A 19188-nucleotide genomic window follows, 5' to 3' on the forward strand; every position below is an offset into this window, starting at 1 on the left:
GTTTTCTTGCTAATGAAAACCAACCAACCAACCAACTAACCTAGGATTTCATTGAGTCTCCTATTTACCTACTCTAGGACTTCTGTGAGGATCAAAGGAGATGAATTATGTGCAAACGCTCCACAAACATTTGGTTATATACTGTAAAATGTTTGTACCTGGCTACGAAGGAGACTGGGCTGAAGAAACTCAAAGGAGGCTAATCGCTAGGGAGAGGAAGCCGAGCGTTGCCACGTGACGTCACTACCCCGCGCCAACCGCGACAGCTTCCGGGCAGGGCTGAGGGCAGTGTTCTGTAACATGGGGTCCTGGCAGCGTTTGCGCCTTCTGGGTGGGGTGTCTCTTCGGGTTGGTGGCGGGGCCTGTTCCCCTCTTGGGGGAAGCCGAATGTTGCTTTGTCGGCGTCAGGTCCGTGGTGCCGCAGGGCAGGGGGAGGAGGGCGGGACTGGGATGCTGTGGCGGCAAGGTCGCCTCTTGCCAAAGGCTCTCCGGAGCCCCTGTGGGCGCCGCCCACGTGGCGGCTCAGTGAGATCGCAGTCGGCTAGACGCCCCCACTTTCCTGTTAGGCCCCCTAGCAGGATCAGGCGGAGATGTGGAGGGACATGAAACAGATGGTTAGAACATGGATGTGTGACTTCCACGTTGTTTTCTTACTGTTGGCTTATTTAGAAAATTATTTAAGAGAAGGAAAACACATGGAGGACTTAACTCCGTAAAGAGGCACTTTCCATTTTTAACATTAGGGTGTCTTGGCAGATGAATTGTGATTAATAGTATAATGTGAATGGCACGAAAGCCCTAACTAGTAGAGATGAGCAGAATTGTATTGGAAGAGAGAAAGCCCTCTTAATCACAAACTCATAACTGTTTTTACTTGTATAGCATAAAATGGAGATGGCTCATGTTAAAACCTTTTTTTTTTTTTTTTTTTTTTTTAATTTAAGTTATCCGGTGCTGAGAATGAGACCCTAAAACAAAGAAGAACACAAATCAAGTCCCGAGGACTTCCAAAGCAGAAACCAATAGAAGGTGTTAAACAAGTTATAGTTGTGGCTTCTGGAAAGGGTGGAGTTGGAAAGTCTACTACAGCAGGTATTATAGAATATTAATTCTGAGTATGGGAACTTACACCAACTAGTGAGTGCACAGTATTAAAATTATAGATTTAGTTTTTAAAAACTTAATATTTGTGAAGTTCCTAATAGCCGGTTACTTAGTATCAGGAGTTGGTAGTGATTAGGAGCTTGGATTTTGGAGTTTAACAAAACTGTATAGTCAGATCTTTGACTCCTTAATCGAGGAAAAGATGGTCAGGTTTCCCATCAGATCTTTAGATTACTTAACTGTAAAATGGTATCCTTTTTCATAGGGTGGTTATGTAAATTAAACTAGACACTTAGTCCAGTGTCTCCTACATAGTAAGTGCTCAGTATTTGGTTACTGTTATTATTTTAAAAACATCTAGTGACTTTAGTACTAAATTATTTCTGTTCTTTGATGGCCTTTTCCATGTACATATAATTGTAAATGTAGTTGCAATGAGATTGTTTAATATTGTGACCTTTTTTGTTTAATCATAATATAGTTTTCAGCATTTATAAAGTCAGTATAGATCTAATATTTGAAAATGCTTTTGAAAAGGTTTTATGTAATATTTAAGATATCATCTAATCTTTATTGGAGCAGAGAATCTTTTTTTTTTTTTTTTACAAGGACAGAGAGAGATTCAGAGAGAGGGACAGACAGGAACGAAGAGAGATGAGAAGCATCAATCATCAGTTTTTCGTTGTGACACCTTAGTTGCTCATTGATTGCTTTCTCATATGTGCCTTGACCGTGGGGCTACAGCAGACTGAGTAACCCCTTGCTGGAGCCAGGGACCTTGGGTTCAAGCTGGTGAGCTTTGCTCAAGCCAGATGAGCCCACGCTGAAGCTGGCGACCTCAGGGTCTCGAACCTGGGTCCTCTGCATCCCAGTCTGACGCTCTATCCACTGCGCCACCCCGTGGTCAGGCAAGAATCTTTTTTTTTTGTAGTGGCTTTTTTTAATTGGTTGTAGATTTCATTGTGACTGAAATTCTGCTTTTAGTATCCTTAAAAGAATGCAACCAGAAATAAAGAGTTACTATTACCCAAGTCTAATAGTCAGATATTCCCAAGTTTTTTCAAAAGAAACCTTTTATTTCTAAAAATAAAAACAAAAACAAAACAAAAAAACAAAACCACAGAAGATTACAATGTATTAATTTAAAAGGGTAATTTCCCTTCTCCTAATCCTACTTAACAGAATACTATTATTTCAGAGTCATAAAGTTCTCATGTCTTGTTGCACATTTAATTTTCAGTCATTTCAATAGGAATGGCTGCTAATTCATGTCTTATCCAACCTATCTTTTTTGCAGTTGATTTTGAAAAAATGACTACCTTATTCTTAATTTTGTTAATTTTGACTTGGTTTTATACTGACAAGATTTTTTAAATTTTGATTTTTTTTTCAGATTCTTGACCTAAAGTTGGGAAATATATATACCTCAAAATTCCTTATTTTTATTGAAATCAATGACATTTTGAAATTAGAAGGGCTGGGGACAGTTCTGTGACTGTCGCTAGAGATCTTGCATTTTGATTTAAAGCCATATTTAGTAATTCCTTGGTTTAGTGGTTTTATAGTTTACAACTAGCTACAAATCCAACTATACAGTGTTATTAGCTCAATTATTTTCCCATTTTGATCAGAAGGTAATTGTAGAAGAGTTTTTAAGGTGTTTGAAGAAATTAAGATTTACCAAGTATTGTAATGATGATAGGCCCTTAGTTTACTAATAGAAAATATACTATTAGAAATGATTAGTTAATGAATGTCCTTAATGAATTCATGCTATATCCTACACATTTTTGCTTTCCTAAGGACTTACAATTCATTTATTTGATACTTTGTTTTTAAAATTTGGGAGCTCTTAGTCTTTGGTTCTAGAATCTGCCTCTTCTTGATTTTTAAAAATTCAGAGTTCATTTACCTGTTTTTAGTGGTGTGAATCCTTTTGCATGCCCTGTAATTACTTGGACTGTTTAAAGATGGATGGTATTTTTATGATGACAGCTATGGTTTTGTGTGATACAATTGGTTAAATCTGTAGTCTCACACTTCTTTAAAACTATTTTTGGTTAGAAGATGATCTATTGTCATGGAATGTGACAGCATATAAATAGGTAAATATATGAGAAAATGTATAGGTATGTCACATACCATATTTCCCCACAGATAAGACGTACTTTTTAAAAAAAATTTGGGGTCTAAAAACTGGTTATGTCTTATACAGTGGTTGTAGATTTTTTCCTGATTTTTTTGCACTTGTTTTTGCGCTCATTGTTGAAAACTGATTCCTCATCAGACACAGATGAGGCCAAGCTAATGGATGGGAGTTTTGACAGTGATGAGAAGTTGTATGAATGTTATGATGAATAAAACTTGAGTTCAGTAACTTTATGGAATACATTATTTTTTCAAATTTCAGGCCCCCAAATGCATGGGAGCATCTTATACATGGAGAAATACAGTAGTAGGTGCTTCAGTAAATGTCCCTTCCTTGATTTTTTTCTTTGTTAACATTATACCATCTGTCCCAAACAACTGGCCTTTACTTTTTTGTAACAGCCCTATCTGCATAGATATGCCTTAGAAATAGGTTATTTCTATGTAACTCTGTTGGTATTATATTTCTTTCTCTTATATGGACTTATTCCTGTCCAAAACTATCTGCAAATACTTCCCATTTGAATGGATATGCTAGAGATATTTTGGATTACAATGATAACATTTGATAAAAAAAGAGAGAATGATAACATTTGATTAACACATACATGCTTTGTGATTCTATTGTATAAAAGCCAGAAGACCCTAATATTAAAATGAATTACTGTCTAAAAGATTCTGCTTAAATTTTGGCTTATATTTAACCTATGATGTACCTGAAATTCAGAATTATTTTATAATTTATAAAGATTAATTTATCAAGTGACATGGCCTAGGCTAAACATTTTACATACAGTATTTCATTTAATTCTCACAATAGTATCAAGTAGGATTATGCTTAACAGTAGGATTATGCTTAAACAGATTTAGGGGGTAAATATCCTATTCCAGGTTACACAATAGAAGGTGGTAGAACTGGGATTTGAACCAGGCCTATGCTGAAAGCAATGCTTTTAACTACTTTAAAGGAAACAATCTTGGCACCATTTATAACATAGTTCTGTAAGTAAAGGAGATCCTAAGTACCAGGGTCTATTTATCAGTCATGGAAACATCTCTATTGCTGTCTAAATGTGGTATTTGAACTACCACTATGCTCCTCACTAGTCTTTGGAATTCACTATCAAGAGGCGGTTTTTGGAATATATTCTACCATCTTACCTTTTTCCTTCTCTTCCCTTTACGCAGTGGTTCAGCCTTTCATAGATGTGGGTAATTGTGAGTTAGATATTTAGAAACCCTGCATTACCAGCATTTATTTTTAAAAGGTATTGGATGATACTCATTTTTATTTATTAAAAGGTAGATAATTTTTTTTGCAAAAATGTTTTTGAAAATAATTAAACTGTACCATTAACATTGTTTTTAAAAACTAAGTGGATTATTTAAACAAAATTGTAACATAAATAGGTTATTTGAAATATTAATAAGCATCTATTGCTTATATTGGAATATTACTTTTTTTTTTTGTCTTTTTACTTCCTGAATTCTATGCTCTTGCATCCTACCAATAAGGGAGTTTTATTAAAAATTTCTGTGCTTTGCCTGACCGATGGTGGCACAGTGGATAGAGTGTGTCGACCTGGAATGCTGAGGATCCAGGTTGAAACCCCGAGATTGCCAGCTTGAGCGTGGAATCATCAACATGATCCCAAGGTCTCTAGCTTGAGCAAGGGGTCACTGGCTTGGCTGGAGCCCCCTGGTCAGGGCACAAATGAGAAGCAATCAATGAATAAAGTGACACAACTAGGAGTTGATGCTTCTCATCTCTTTTCTCTCTCTCCCTTCCACTTTGTCTCTCTGCCTATCTCTTAAGAAAACTTACAGAAATTTTTTTTGGTGCTTTGGTAAGTTACATTGAAACTATTAAAAGGCAAAATGAATTTTAGTAGAAGGAAAGTTACTAAATTTAATTTTTTCTTTCTTACAGTGAACCTTGCACTTGCACTAGCAGCGAATGATTCGGTAGGTGTTTATTAATGAAATATTTATTAAAATGTTTTTTAAGGCAATGATAAAGTGCATAATGTTTTTCCATTTACTCTGTCAGAAGCTACATAATGTAGCTCTAGTCATTTGCATGTCTTTAAGGAACTCAATGTCTGCTATAAGTATTGGTTACATTTAATACTACTAATGAAAATGAGAGGAGACCACTGGTCACAGAATTTAGGCAGCTTCTAGAAGCTAAAAAAGGCAAGGAAATGGATTGTTCCCTAGAGCTTCCAAATGCTATGTAATTCTGCCCACACTCTGATATTAGCTCATTGAAACCCATTTTGGACATCTGTGATAATTTCTTACAATAGAAGTAGGAAATTAATGCAGACAGGAAGTTTTCTTAATGCTTGAATTTCAAAGATGTCTTTATTTTGCTTTCATATTTTATAGTTTTACTAGATGTGGAATTCCAGGTTTAAAATAATTTCATCTCTTAGCCATGCAAACAAAATTCTGTTTTCTTCTAGCATGCTAATGGGATGTCTGATGCTAGTCTGATTCATAATGCTTTGTAGTAATATATTTTTTTTCCCCTCAAAGCTTTTGGAGTTTTCTTTATGTTTTTTAAATTTAGTAATGTCACAGATATGCATCTAGTGCTTGGCTTTAAAATATTTTTTTCTTGCTTGGAAATTGGCCATAGAGTATCAAGGTTTCAGTCTTTTTCAGCTTAGGGGAAATTTCCTCATTGATTACTTTATGTGATGTGTTTGTTCTGTCTTCAGAAACCTATTAGGTAGATATTGATTCTTTATGCTGGTTAATTTTTGTCATATTCTCCATCACTTTGTCTTTTGTTCTGTTTTAGAAGTTATCTTACATTATTTTCCACAGTGCAATGGTAGGTTTTAGTTGTTATTTAGTCCTTCTGATATTATTTTAAATTCAGAAATTATATTTTTTCCAGTTTTTCAGAACTATTTTTTATTTTCCAATTGCTGTTTCTACCTGTTTAAAAGAAAAAAAGGTTCTATTATTTGTTTGAATCTCTCTGAGGGATGCTAATTAGAATTAATAAAAAAATGTTCCTTTTAATGATCTTATTTACGTAGCATGGTGATTCTCATAATGATGTCCTCAGACTCAGCATCACCTGGGAACTTGTTAGACATAATGAAATCTTGAGCCTAACCCTACTCCTACTGCATCAGTAACCCTGAGGGCGGAGTGCTGCAGTCTGCTTCAGCCAGCCCTCTCGGTGCTTCTGATGCATGCTCAAGTTTGAACGCTGTAGATCTGGAGGTTTTTAAAACTCTAATCTGCAAGTGGTCCCCCTTTTTGTTTCTAATGTGGTTATATTTTCTATTTAGTTGTAACAATTTTTTTCTTTTGTTTCAATGAGCATTTGGAAGAGAAGAGAGAAAATCATGTATATTTAGGTAACCTTATGGAAGTAAGAGTCAGTAATACATTAAAAAAATAATTTTTATTAGGGTACTTAGTTACCCTGGAAAGGTACCACAATCTCTTTAAAGAAGGGAGGAAACAGGGAAAATTCAATGGGTGGGAAGGTAGATAAGTTTATTGGGATCTTTATTTTGGTTAATTCAGTCAAATCTTTGAGTCTTAAGACAATGTGAAGCAACTATGTAATAAGGACTCAAAGGTTGAAAAGAATAGTTTAAAAAGGTTTGGTTCCTTCATGTTAAATGCTGCTAGTCTTGATAAGATGGTAGCTCAGAAATTTATTTTTTTCTCTTTTTATTTCTGGCCTTGTTTTCTTTCAAGGTGCAGGAATGAGGGCAGCCTCATCTTTAGTGCTTTATATGAAACTGGCAACAAGAAAGGAAAAGCAATATGACTCCCTAAGCCACATTTTCAGAAAGCATTTAGTATTCTAAAGTGTTTCTATTTATTTATTTAGAAAAAATTTTAAATTTAAAAACTAAATTTAATGTGGTGACATTGGTCCATCAGAACACATAGGTTTCAGGTATGTATCTCTGTAGCATGTGAACTGTTCATTGCATTGTGTGCCCATCACCCAAAGTCAGAACACTTTCCATCACCGTATATTTATATTTAGCCTCATTTACTTGCCTCTGTCTGGTAACCACTTCACTGTTGTGTATGTCCATGAGTCTCAGTTTTATATCTTACCTATGTGTGAAATCATATAGTTCTTAGCTTTTTATGATTTACTTATTCCACTCAAAATAATATCCTGAAGGTCTATCCATGTTGTTGCAAAAGGCCATATGTCTTCATTTCTTATGTCTGAGTAGTATTCTATTGTATGTATGTACCACATCTTCTTTATCCAATCCTTTGTCAAGGGACACTTTGGTTGTTTCCATGTCTTGGCCACTGTGAATAATGCTGTGATGAACACGGGGGTGCATATGTCTATTCTTTTTTTTGTATTTTTCCAAAGTTAGAAGCAGGGAGGCAGTGAGACTCCCGGATGCGCCTAACTGGGATCCACCCGACATGCCCACCAGGGGGCGACTCTCGGCCCCTCTGGGGCATTGCTCCACTGCAATGGGAGCCATTATAGTGCCTAAGGTGGAGGCCATGGAACTGTCCTCAGGGCCCAAGTCAACTTTGCTCCAATGGAGCTTTGGCTGCAGGAGAGAAAGAGACAGAGAGGAAGGAGAGGGGGAAGGGTGGAGAAGCAGATGGGTGCTTCTCCTGTGTGCCCTGGCCGGGAATTGAACCCCGGACTTCCACATGCTGGGTCGATGCTCTACTGCTGAACCAACCAGCCAGGGCTGCATGTGTCTATTCTAAAGTGGATTTTTTTTTTTTTTTTGAGTGAGAGAGAGACAGGGAGAGATATGAAATGAGAAGTATCAACTTGTAGTTGTGGCTTCTCATATGTGCCTATTTGGGGGGCTCAAGCTGAGCCAGTGACCACTTGCTCAACCAGTGACTTTGGGCTTTAAGCCAGCAACCTTTGGGCTCAAACCAGCAGTTTTGGGATCCTGTTGATGTTCCTGTGCTCAAGCCAGCGACCTTGCGCTGGAACTGGTGCACCCACACTCTAGCCGATAAGCCTGTGCTCAAGGCGGTGACCTCGGGACCTCAGCATTCTGGGTTGCCGCTCTTTCTAGGGCGCCACCACCAGTCAGGCTATCCTGAAGTGTTTTAAAACATGTTTATAACATCTTCCTTATGAATGTTTTCAGTATTCTGTGATTCTGAGGATGGTATTTTTTGTTTTTTACATCTGGATATTTTGTAGCAAAGTTAGTGTAGAAATTAAGAAGAAGAAAGCAAGGAAATTTAAGTAGAACATTGTGATATCTCAAAAGATAATCTGACATACAATATTTTATGATTGGCTACTGTCTTTTCATCTTGAGTTAATTTATATGTATTTAAGAAAGATCAATTTTATATAGTTTGCATACTTAATTAATAGTGTTTTTGATTAGGGATTAGTTTCTTTGGCCTAAACTGTGATCTACCAGCTGACTGCCTGCAATAGAAAAGGGTTGTTCTATATGATGTCTGTATATTTGGCAATAGTCTCGTGCTCTATATTTTCCAACTTAAGATCTTATTAATATTACACTTATTTAGCCTTTAGGGGAAACTCAAGGTTCCTCTCAGTCCTTCTGTTTGCCTGAGCTGATGCAGATGGCTTAGGTCCAAAGTATGTTGCTTTATGGAGTTGAAACCTCCAGTTAGGATGGTGTTTTTGTAGCCTCTAATGATTTATTGCCATGGAGTCTTAATTCCATGGAGCTTGGGTTGTCTGACCTGCTTCTCTTAGTCCAGCTTTGCTTAGGATCTTGCTAACTTGTTTCTCCTATTTTTTCCATGGGGTGGTGCTTTCTTTTTTCAGCACTGGATTGGGAAGATGTAGTAAGATTAGGTGATAGGCGTAGGGGAAACATATTCAGGAGGTTATGCATTTTACTCTTAATGTTGGTTTACTAATCTCTAAACTGGATTGTGTAAACCCCAGGGAGGGGGGTGTATATGTCAAATAGTCCATTGGGATGTAGGAGGGAAATTTTTCTTTTCTATTTGTATTAATTTTTACCTTTTATGTTTTTATGTATGCTTTATAATTTATATTATCTTAGTATGTTAGTTCTAATATAATTTATAAACAAATATATTGATACATATTGAGGATGTATGCTTAAACAATTTTTTACTGATAGAGGTGCATGATCAGAAAAGTTTAGATGTCCTGGGCCTAGGAAAAAGGAATTTCTGGGCTAGATCATATGCCCTGTTCAAAAGAAGACTACTACTTTGTAGGTTGAGTCAAAGGCCTTCTAGGAATAAGGTATAGAATCTTCCTGCCTTTTCTTTGCCTTTTGTATTTTCCTTTGGGAACATGGAAGTTAGTATTGCAGAGCAGAGTTTGGGATCGTGTATGTTATGCATCTAAATATTGCATTCAGTGGTGTGTTGGAGCTGGCTCTTTCTTCTTTTGTGTGAGGTGATTGTTAAACTTACAGGAATTTTGCAAACCAGTTGATATCATGTTGTTAGCTTGAAATAGGCCATAGTGGTAGTATTTAAATCATGGAAATTGGCAAATACTGAAAATCAGCCTCCCCTCCCCATTCTTAGCTGGTGTTAAACAATTACTGGCACACCACTGTTGTGCGTATTTTTAATCATATTTATTGATTTTTCTTTCTTTTTTTTTAATTAAGTGAGAGATGGGGAGGTGAGGTAGAGACAGATTCTCACATGTGCCCTGACCAGATCCACCCAGCAAGCCCCCTACGGGGCAATGCTCTGCCCATCTGGCACCACTGCTCTGTTGCTTGGCAACTGCTCTATTTTAGTGCCTGAGGTGAGGCTATGGAGCCATCCTCAGCACCCAGGACCAACTTGCTTGAACTGTTTAAGCCATGGCTGCAGGAGAGGAAGAGAGGGATAGAGAGAAGGGGGAGGGGTGGGGAAGCAGATGGTTGCTTCTACTGTGTGCTCTGACCAGGAATCAAACCCAGGACTTCCACACGCCAGGCCAACGCTCTATCACTGAGACAACCGACTAGGGCTTTTTTTCTGTCTTCTTAACTGCCCCTTATTATGGATTTTATTTTTCTGCAGTATAAATTTAATAAATGGTGAGAGGAACACTGAGACTGAGAAGGAAAACTAATGGTCACCATTGACAAACTGTGAGATTCCTAGGTTAGCTCATTTCAGTTCAACAGGCTTTTATTGAGCACCTATAACACTAATTCTTAGATACCCTGGGACTATAAAGAAAAGTGTGTGTGTGTGGTATGTATGTATATAAGTGTGTATATATCTGTGTGTACTGCATGCATGTGTATTTTGGTGGTGCATAGCTGAATTAAGTTTAATAACTTTGTGTGAGTGAGAATTGTGCTTCATAACAGTAGGAAAATTATGCACTATTAAAGGTTTTATAATCTAATGAAGACAGAAGGATGATAAATGTCTTAAGATAATAAGATACATTCAAGGTCAAATATAGTAGTGTATCTGTCCAGGATGACTGTCCAGAGAAAGACAGTCTTTTTTTTCATTAAGCAATTTCATGAACACAATTTTATTTGATTCTCACAGAAACCTGTAATGCAGTTCATGTAATATATATCAGTTTTATAGTCTTAATTGATTCTGTCCTATCCTTGTCTTATTTCTTCAGTCAGCAAATGTTCTTGTTTTTGGCTCATTCATTCATTTATACTTCAAGTTGTTGAGTGCCTTCTCAATCCCAAGCACTTTGTTAGTTAGAAGTGAATGAGACACACAGTCCCTGCCTTTGAGGAACTTAGAGACTGTCAGACCACTGCGGTGACCTCTTACCTGTTCATGCTGCAGTCTGTTCAGTACATAATGCCAGATACTCTTACTAAAGCATTGTTGGAATTAAATTACTCACCTGTTCAAAGTCACTGCTGAATGCCTTGATGGTATGCAAGACTCTGTTTGATCTGGCTCCCACCTACCTTTCTGGGTTTATCGTCAGCTCTTCTAAATGTTCCCTGTGCTCTAGCCAATCTGAATTACTTGCTGTTGCCAATTTATACTTGATAGCTTACAGCCTTTCTTCTACATTTCTATTGGAGTGTTCTCTCCGCTTTTCTTCAGCTTTATATGTCCTGTCTTCCAGGCATCCATGTATGGCTGTAATGGTTATATCCTGCATAAGGGTGCTTCTTGAGGGGGTTGAGTGATGAAATCCAGGCCACCCTTTTCTTCATGTGCACCTACCTGCAGGTTGCAATCTAATTTACACAAGGGCAAGGTATGATCTAGCTTGACCCGAAGGGCAGCTTAGTGAAGTGTTCTGTCAACCCCCCCCCCCAAGTGAGGGTCATTTTTCCATCTTGTGAAATCCAGTAGCACCCTTTATTTGTAGTATTATTGCATCCATTAGAGTAATTTTCATAATAACAAGTACTATAACCCAATGGGGTGCCCAAAGATCACCAATCGTGGGTGCTGTTCCTCCTTGCTTCTTGGCCAATGCACCAAAAATCTGTAGCAGGAAAATGCCACCCAAAGGGATGATAATAACCACCCAGACAACTTAACAGAGGAAGAAGAATTTATTAGTAGCCAGTGGATCATGTGGGCTAATAGCACCAAAGCACGAGCTCCCTGAAGTCCTATCTCTTACATCTTATATACCTTTTACAGTGTCCATGCAAGGGGCACGTGATTTCCTTGTCTGAGGTTCTATGTGCACCTCATGGCTCAAGGTGGGGCAGGGGAATTTTGGTGGGGCAGCAAGGGGGGAGGGGTTTCTGGACCCCTGGCCATATCTATTTACAGATCTTGTTTCTCTTGTAAGTACTGTAAGAGTCTCCAGGAGTTCATTTAGAGATCTCCTGTTAGAGTTAAAGATGTGGATCATCTTTAACTGGCTCATCTTTAACTGGCTGAGCCAGTCATTTCGACAGGCCCCCTCTCCTGCATTCTTCTGGTTTCTCTCCTGCATAAACTCTGCATAAACTGGCTTCTCCTTCAGCACTTCGCCATCTTGGCTGCTTCTCCTCTCCCCCACGTGGCCTTTCTCTGCTCTCCTCTTTAATGCTAATCTCAGGAACCGAGAGAGCAAGCCCCTGTCTGTCCCCATTTTATAGTGTAGAAATCAAACCCTTTAAGCCAATATACAAATAAGGAAGTCTCTGATACAGAGTCACTTATCTGAGGCATAAATGGGATTCCTCATGAGAGTGCACCACTCCCTATCATGCAACAGTTAAGGGTGTGGGCAAAAGCTTAGTCTTAAAACTAAGCCTTAGGCTATAAGGACCCTGCCTGCTTACAGCCTGTCCCCCACACCCAATGCAAACTATAAGCAAGCAAACATATATATTATATTTACAAACTTATTTGGCCAACATCTACTCACACACCAATCACTCGGGCCTCTCAGATGTTCTCCTAGCTGCGTTCCCGGAACTTAGGCTTTGTCACCAGAGATTCCCACTTACACACCAATCACTTGGGGGTCCTAGACAGAAACAATAAAAACAAAGAATGAGATCTGACAAACACCTGACAAACACAACGATGTCTCTGGAAGTCCGAGGCGAGATTGATCAACCTGGTTAACTCAGTCTCCACTGATGCAGTGCAATGCGAGAATGATTAATCCTGGCTAATTCAATCTCCACTGTGCCTTCCTAGAGCACAAACGAAATCCCCACTAATGTCTTTTATTCAGAGCACAACTAGATGCCTCTAGAAGTCCGAGGTGGGATCTGGTCCCCACTAATGTCTTCCTAGAGCATGAATAAATGTGCAAACACAAATGGACATCTCTGGAAGCCTGAGGCAGAACCTAGTCCCCCCCTTCCAGCAACCAGAAGTCTCCCAGCAAAGCCCAAGGCAGGACCTAAAAACTCTCCACCAACGTCTCAGTCTTGGAGAGCCTACTGCATGAGTAAGATTGTGTCCAATCCTCATGTGGTAGTCTAAATTGACTAGTCCAAAACAGAAAAGCAAAAGCAAGAAAGCTAGAATTCAGTAAAGCAAAGGAGTTGCTTTACTTACCTCCTTGATTTCTCTACTGAATTATCCAAATCATCAAATTTGGGAACTGGGGCCGTGTACCAAAGAACTATTCGAACCCCACTGGAAGATGGGGAGCCCTGAAAACATCTCAGGTGGCACGCCTCTCCTCGAGATTCCAGCGGGGATGGGCAGTCCCCCACAGAGACCAGCCAATTCAGGTGTCTCTGCTGGGTGACGTGGAACACTGGCTCCTGGACGAGCCCCCAAATGTTGTAAAGTACTGTACCTCACTAATGTTATAAAGTACCGTACCTCACTCTATGTACTGCAGGTTTACGTAGAGACACCAAGTCCAGATGAATTTTGAAGGGTTTTATTTAAAGGATGAGAATTTATTAATATGCCGGCCGCATATGACTAACACGGTGCATATCTGACCCAAATCATGCAGCCCCAAATGAATCTCAGAGGCTGGTTATATACCCTTTGACCACACACAGGTTGGGGGGGGGGCATGACAGCATGACACAATCATTAAAAAGATTATAACATTTGTCTAGGGAATTTAAAAAAAAACGTTAAAACTTTCAAGGTAACACAATGGTGATGTCATTTTACATATCAAAATACATTCATAAACCTTTTAGTGTCTATCTCTCCTTCTTTGCCTAGAGGTACACATTAATCTCAGGATTCTAGGAAGGGAGGGAGAGCTAAAATCAGTGTAGGGTGTAAATGTAATTTACATTTATGTAAATGTTATGTAAATTTTGTCTCTTATTGAAAGGGAAAGGAAGTTCTTCAGATAACCTTAATCCTTTCAGAGAACTAAAACTAAATGACCCAGTTGTCCTTGTAAGTCAAGAGACTTTCATGTCTTTCTTCCTCCGTTTTCCAAAGAAAGCCTGACTATTCCTCTTTAAAATGGCCTTACCAATACTAAGTTTTACAGTTCTCTGGCACCTTACCATCGAAGGAGCAGTTGCAAAATCATTATTTTTTGCTTTTTTTTTTTTGTTCTTCAATTCAGAGGTAATTTTTGTTAAGTGTGCTGTATAACAAGTGCATTTAAATTCACAAATTTTGGCATTTTCTGAGGAGAAACCCAGAAAATATATTTGTAATTAGAGCAAAAGTCTTTACTTAAAGCTCAAATTTTTCTTTTAGGAAAAGAAGTGAAAATATTTATAGTAGTCAATGAATTTTTTTGCAACTTTTTGATATCTGTGATGGAGGGTTATCAGTTCATAATCAATGAAAATAATGAATAGATTTCTGATGAATTACTTTTTCTTTATTCCTTCATATAAAGCAGGGGTCCTGTAAAGCCAGCAGCTGTGGCCACCAACACAGCAGCCTGGCCCATGCAGGTTCGCATTGGATTCGGACAGTTGGTAAAGAAACAGTGGAGCCAAAAACTGATGGGCCATAGTCTTTAATTCTAGCTTGTACCCAGCCGGCAAGTAATAATACACACTGGGCTCCAAAACCCACTCACATTCAGTGCTCACAAAGCTACTGACTTATCCGAGTTTCCTAGAATCAAAGGTTTCTAGCTCACCAGCCTTATTCTCCTCAGTTCCCCATCTCCTTCCTTTTCCCAGATACAAACACTACACAAACTGGCATCTCACTCAGCACTCCGCCATCTTGGCTGCTTCTCCTGGCCACATGGCCTCTTTCTGCTCTCTGCTCTGCTCCCTCTGCTCTCTCATGCTAATCAGCCCAGGAACCAAGAGAGCAAGCTCCTGTTCTGCCCCTATTTTATAGTGTAGAAATCCAAACCTTTAATCCAATATACAAAATAGGGAAGTCTCTAATACAAAGTCACTTCTCTGAGGCATGATTGGATTGTACTGCCCCACATCAAAAAGGGTGGGAAAGGTTTAATCCCAAAACCAAGCCCCAGGCTACGAGGATTCTGACTGCCCACAGAGACACACATTAATATCACCTGGGCAACGGCCTCCTCCTGGGCAGTGTTATCTTTAACAAAGTGAGCATAATACATTTTATCTGCCCAACAGGTCCCCAAACTTTTTACACAGGGGGCCAGTTCACTGTCCCTCAGACTGTTGGAGGGCCGGACTATAAAAAAAACTATGAACAAATCCCTATGCACACTGCACATATCTTATTTTAAAGTAAAAAAACAAAATGGGAACAAATACAATATTTAAAATAAAAAACAAGTAAATTTGCCCTGGCCGGTTGGCTCAGCGGTAGAGTGTCGGCCTGGCGTGCGGGGGACCCGGGTTCGATTCCCGGCCAGGGCACATAGGAGAAGCGCCCATTTGCTTCTCCACCCCCCACCCCTCCTTCCTCTCTGTCTCTCTCTTCCCCTCCCGCAGCCAAGGCTCCATTGGAGCAAAGATGGCCCGGGCGCTGGGGATGGCTCCTTGGCCTCTGCCCCAGGCGCTAGAGTGGCTCTGGTCGCGGCAAAGCGACGCCCTGGAGGGGCAGAGCATCGCCCCCTGGTGGGCAGAGCGCCCCTGGTGGGCGTGCCGGGTGGATCCCGGTCGGGCGCAGGCGGGAGTCTGTCTGACTGTCTCTCCCCGTTTCCAGCTTCAGAAAAAACAAACAAACAAAAAAAACAAGTAAATTTAAATCAAGAAACTGACCAGTATTTCAATGGGAACTATGGGCCTGCTTTTGGCTAATGAGATGGTCAATGTGCTCCTTTCATTGACCACCAATGAAAGAGGTGCCCCTTCCGGAAGTGCAGTGGGGCTGGATAAATGGCCTCAGGGGGCCGCATGTGGCCCGCGGGCCATAGTCTGGGGACCCCGATATAAAGATTTGTTCATTCATTTTTCAAACATTGAAGGCCTGCTTTCTCCTAGGTCTGTGATGGCGAACCTTTTTATAAAAACTGCCTACTTTTGCAGTGCTGGTCAACCTGGTCCCTCCTGCCCACTAGTGGGCGTTCCAGCTTTCATGGTGGGCCAATTGTGGTACCATTTGGTTGCTCTGCTACTGCCCAGCATGAAAGCTAGAATGCCCACTAGTGGGTGGGAGGGACCAGGTTGACCAGCACTGCAAAAGTGGGTGGTTTTTATAAAAAGGTTCACCATCATGGTCCTAGGTACTCTGCTTATTATGGGGATACAGAGGTGAAAAAGGCCTGCCTTTGTCCTCATTCTTAGTTAATTTGCAGCCCAAATGACTGGGAGATTGCCATTTCCAGTTGGAGAGAAGCTTTTCATATGGATTGATGATTGTTGACATGTCTCTAGTCTACTACTCTTCCCATTTACTACAGATGCTGTTGGGCAGATAAAATATGTTATGCTCACTTTGTTAAAGAAGGCGCTGCCCACATGGAAGCCCATCGCCCAGGTGATATTAATGTGTGTTGGGGGTGGGCTGTGGCAGGCAGTATCCTTGTAGCCTGGGGCTTGGTTTTAGAACTAAGCCTTTCCCACCCTTTTTGATGTGGGGTGGTGCAATCCCATCATGCCTCAGATAAGTGACTTTGTATTAGAGACTTCCCTATTTTGTATATTGGATTAAAGATTTTAATTTCTGCACTATAAAGTGGGGCAAACTGGGAGCTTCCTCGGTTCCTGAGATTAGCATTAGAGGAGAGAGCAGAGTAAGGCCACGTGGAGGAGAGGAGAGTCAGCCAAGATGGTGGAGTGCTGAGAGAGAAGCCAGTTTGTGCAGAGTTTGTGCAGAGAGAAGGAGATGGGGAACAAAGGAGAATGAGGCTGCTGAGCTAGAAACCTTTGATTCTAGGAAACTCGGTTAAGTCAGTAGCTTTCTGAGCACTGAATGAGTGGGTTTTGGAGCCCAGTGTGTGTTTTTACTTGCCCACCGGGTGCAAGCTAAGATTAAAGATAATGGCCCACCAGTTCATGGCTCTGTTGTTTTGTTACCGTCTGTCCGAATCCAATGCAAACCTGCACTGGCCAGGCAGCTGTGATGGTGGCTGTGGATACTGGCTTTACTGATGCTCTTCCAGATCTTTCCCACTCTCAAGCCTTCTATCACAGTCTAGTTTCTTCACTCCTAGCACATGATCTTGCCTCCTAGGATGGGAGTGCAAATACTATAAGCCCTGAATGTAAGGGATCTCCAACCAGTTCCCAGTTCTTTTGGCAATAAGTTGCTGAGGATGTTAAAACCGAAAGTCCCTTCAGGAGGTCACCTGGTTTGATTATTCAGTGGGTTCAGTGGCCTGACCACAGTGGAGAAGAACAGTTTCTTCTTTAGGGAGGGAGAGATACTGGATAAGGCAACTCCAGGAGTGTTTTTGGATTAGGTTTAAATTCCTGTGCCGCTATGGCTGCCCTCAGTCCTCAGAGTGTCAGAGATGAGAATTGGTGTCCTGTAACTCAAGCTCTGGTCACCAGATGATTAGGTAAAGTGGATGTGCTCAGGATGTCTCCACAGGCACATATGCACTCAGAGTTGAAAAGAGGTCCCTGATGCAATTGTGGTTTCAGACAGGGAGTCTTGGTGGAAAGAACTGATGGGAGGCTGGAGGCAGGGGACTTACTGTGCGTGTACTGAAGTGGGTGGAAAGTTAGAGATCCTGGTTCTTTCTCAGAGGGGAAGGGGAGAGAAGCGGTCCCTTGCAGACTTCAACTCCCCCCAGGTTTCAGCACCAAATGTAAGGTATTTTTCCCCACTGAGCAAGAAGGAAGGGCATAGCCACAAAGTGTGGAATAATAAAAGATTTAGTTAGCATAGCGCATCCCGCCCGACGAGGTTCTCTTGTCCTTGGGACAGAGGCCAGAGAAGTCACATGGATAAAACTGCATGGTGGATATTTAAAAGGTTGTCTAGTGGCCTGACCTGTGGTGGCACAGTGGGATAAAGCGTCGACCTGGAAGTGCTGAGGTCGCCGGTTCGAAACCCTGGGCTTGCCTGGTCAAGGCACATATGGGAGTTAATGCTTCCAGCTCCTCCCCCCCCCCTTCTCTCTCTCTTCTTCTCCTCTCTCTCTCTCTCTGTGTCTCTCCCTCTCCTCTCTAAAATGAATAAATAAAAAAATAAAAAAAAATAAAAAAAAATAAAAGGTTGTCTAGGGTGGAGGCAAGTTGATATGACGTTGCGAAATCTCACTGGCTGGCAGACAGTCGCTCTTTTCCAAAGGATTCCTGGGAAGCTTCTTTTGGCATGTATGGGTGTGGGCGGTTCTAGCCAAAGTTCCCGGGTCTGGTTCCTCACATGACCTTCCCCCATTGTCCACCAACTTTACATATATCCTCCCTTGGTCTTCATATACTGCTTTTCAACATCTGTCTCTTTTCTAAAGTTCAGATCTTTATTTTCAGTAGTTTACTCAATATCTCCATGTGATGTTCTACATGTCAGATTTAAATCTTCAAATGGAACCACCATAATTTTCTTCCTCTCTGTTGGGCAGGTAAATTAGTATATGCTCACTCTGTTAAAGATGGCCACTGCTCTCCTGTGGTGATGCTCTCACGTGATACAGCTATTTGCCCTTCTTGCTTGAGAAGGGGCTTGTTTATGCTAATGTGTGGTGGAGGGAGGGGGTTGTCCCGGGGAAAATTTTTAAAAGGAGGTGCTAGGAGGCCATTTTGGAGAGACCACGTTATTCCAGGGGAGAGGGAGAGACCACATAGAGGAGAGGAGGCGGCCAAAATGGAGGCAAAGAGGTGAGGGCCTTTGATTCTAGGAAAACTCAGATGAGTCAGTGGCTTTGGGAGCCCTGAATGGAAAGGGAAGTGTTTTCCCAACGTGTTTTACTCGCTTGCTGAGTGTGAGTGTAGAATAAAGGAAATGGACCACCAGTTTTCGGCTCCACAATTTCATTATCAATCTGTCTGGATCAAATGCGAACCTGCAAGAGCCAGGCGGCTGTGTTGGTAGCGGCGGATACTGGCCTTACACTCTCCAAAATCTGTATTCAATAATAATTCATTTATATGTTACCATTACCCATTCTGTTATCAAAGTATAACAGACTGCCCTAAAGTTAATGATAGAAAGCAACAACTGTTTTATTATGCTCATAGATTCTATATCAAGAATTTGGACAGAGCACAGTAG

At 40.5% G+C, this 19188-nt stretch overlaps 1 protein-coding gene across 1 annotated transcript in view; it reads left to right on the forward strand.

Annotated features, from left to right (window-relative positions):
• The first annotated feature begins 203 nt into the window (after positions 1-203).
• Positions 204-19188, forward strand: part of NUBPL (NUBP iron-sulfur cluster assembly factor, mitochondrial) — a 267584-nt gene continuing 248599 nt past the window's right edge. The window contains exons 1-3 of the mRNA XM_066277680.1: positions 204-408; positions 945-1092; positions 5183-5217. Coding sequence (XP_066133777.1) covers positions 301-408; positions 945-1092; positions 5183-5217 — 291 coding nt within the window. The 5' untranslated portion in view covers positions 204-300. The remainder of the gene's footprint in view (positions 409-944; positions 1093-5182; positions 5218-19188) is intronic.

Source organism: Saccopteryx bilineata, chromosome 4 (genome assembly GCF_036850765.1).
Source record: "Saccopteryx bilineata isolate mSacBil1 chromosome 4, mSacBil1_pri_phased_curated, whole genome shotgun sequence".
NCBI classification, from domain to species: domain Eukaryota; kingdom Metazoa; phylum Chordata; class Mammalia; order Chiroptera; family Emballonuridae; genus Saccopteryx; species Saccopteryx bilineata.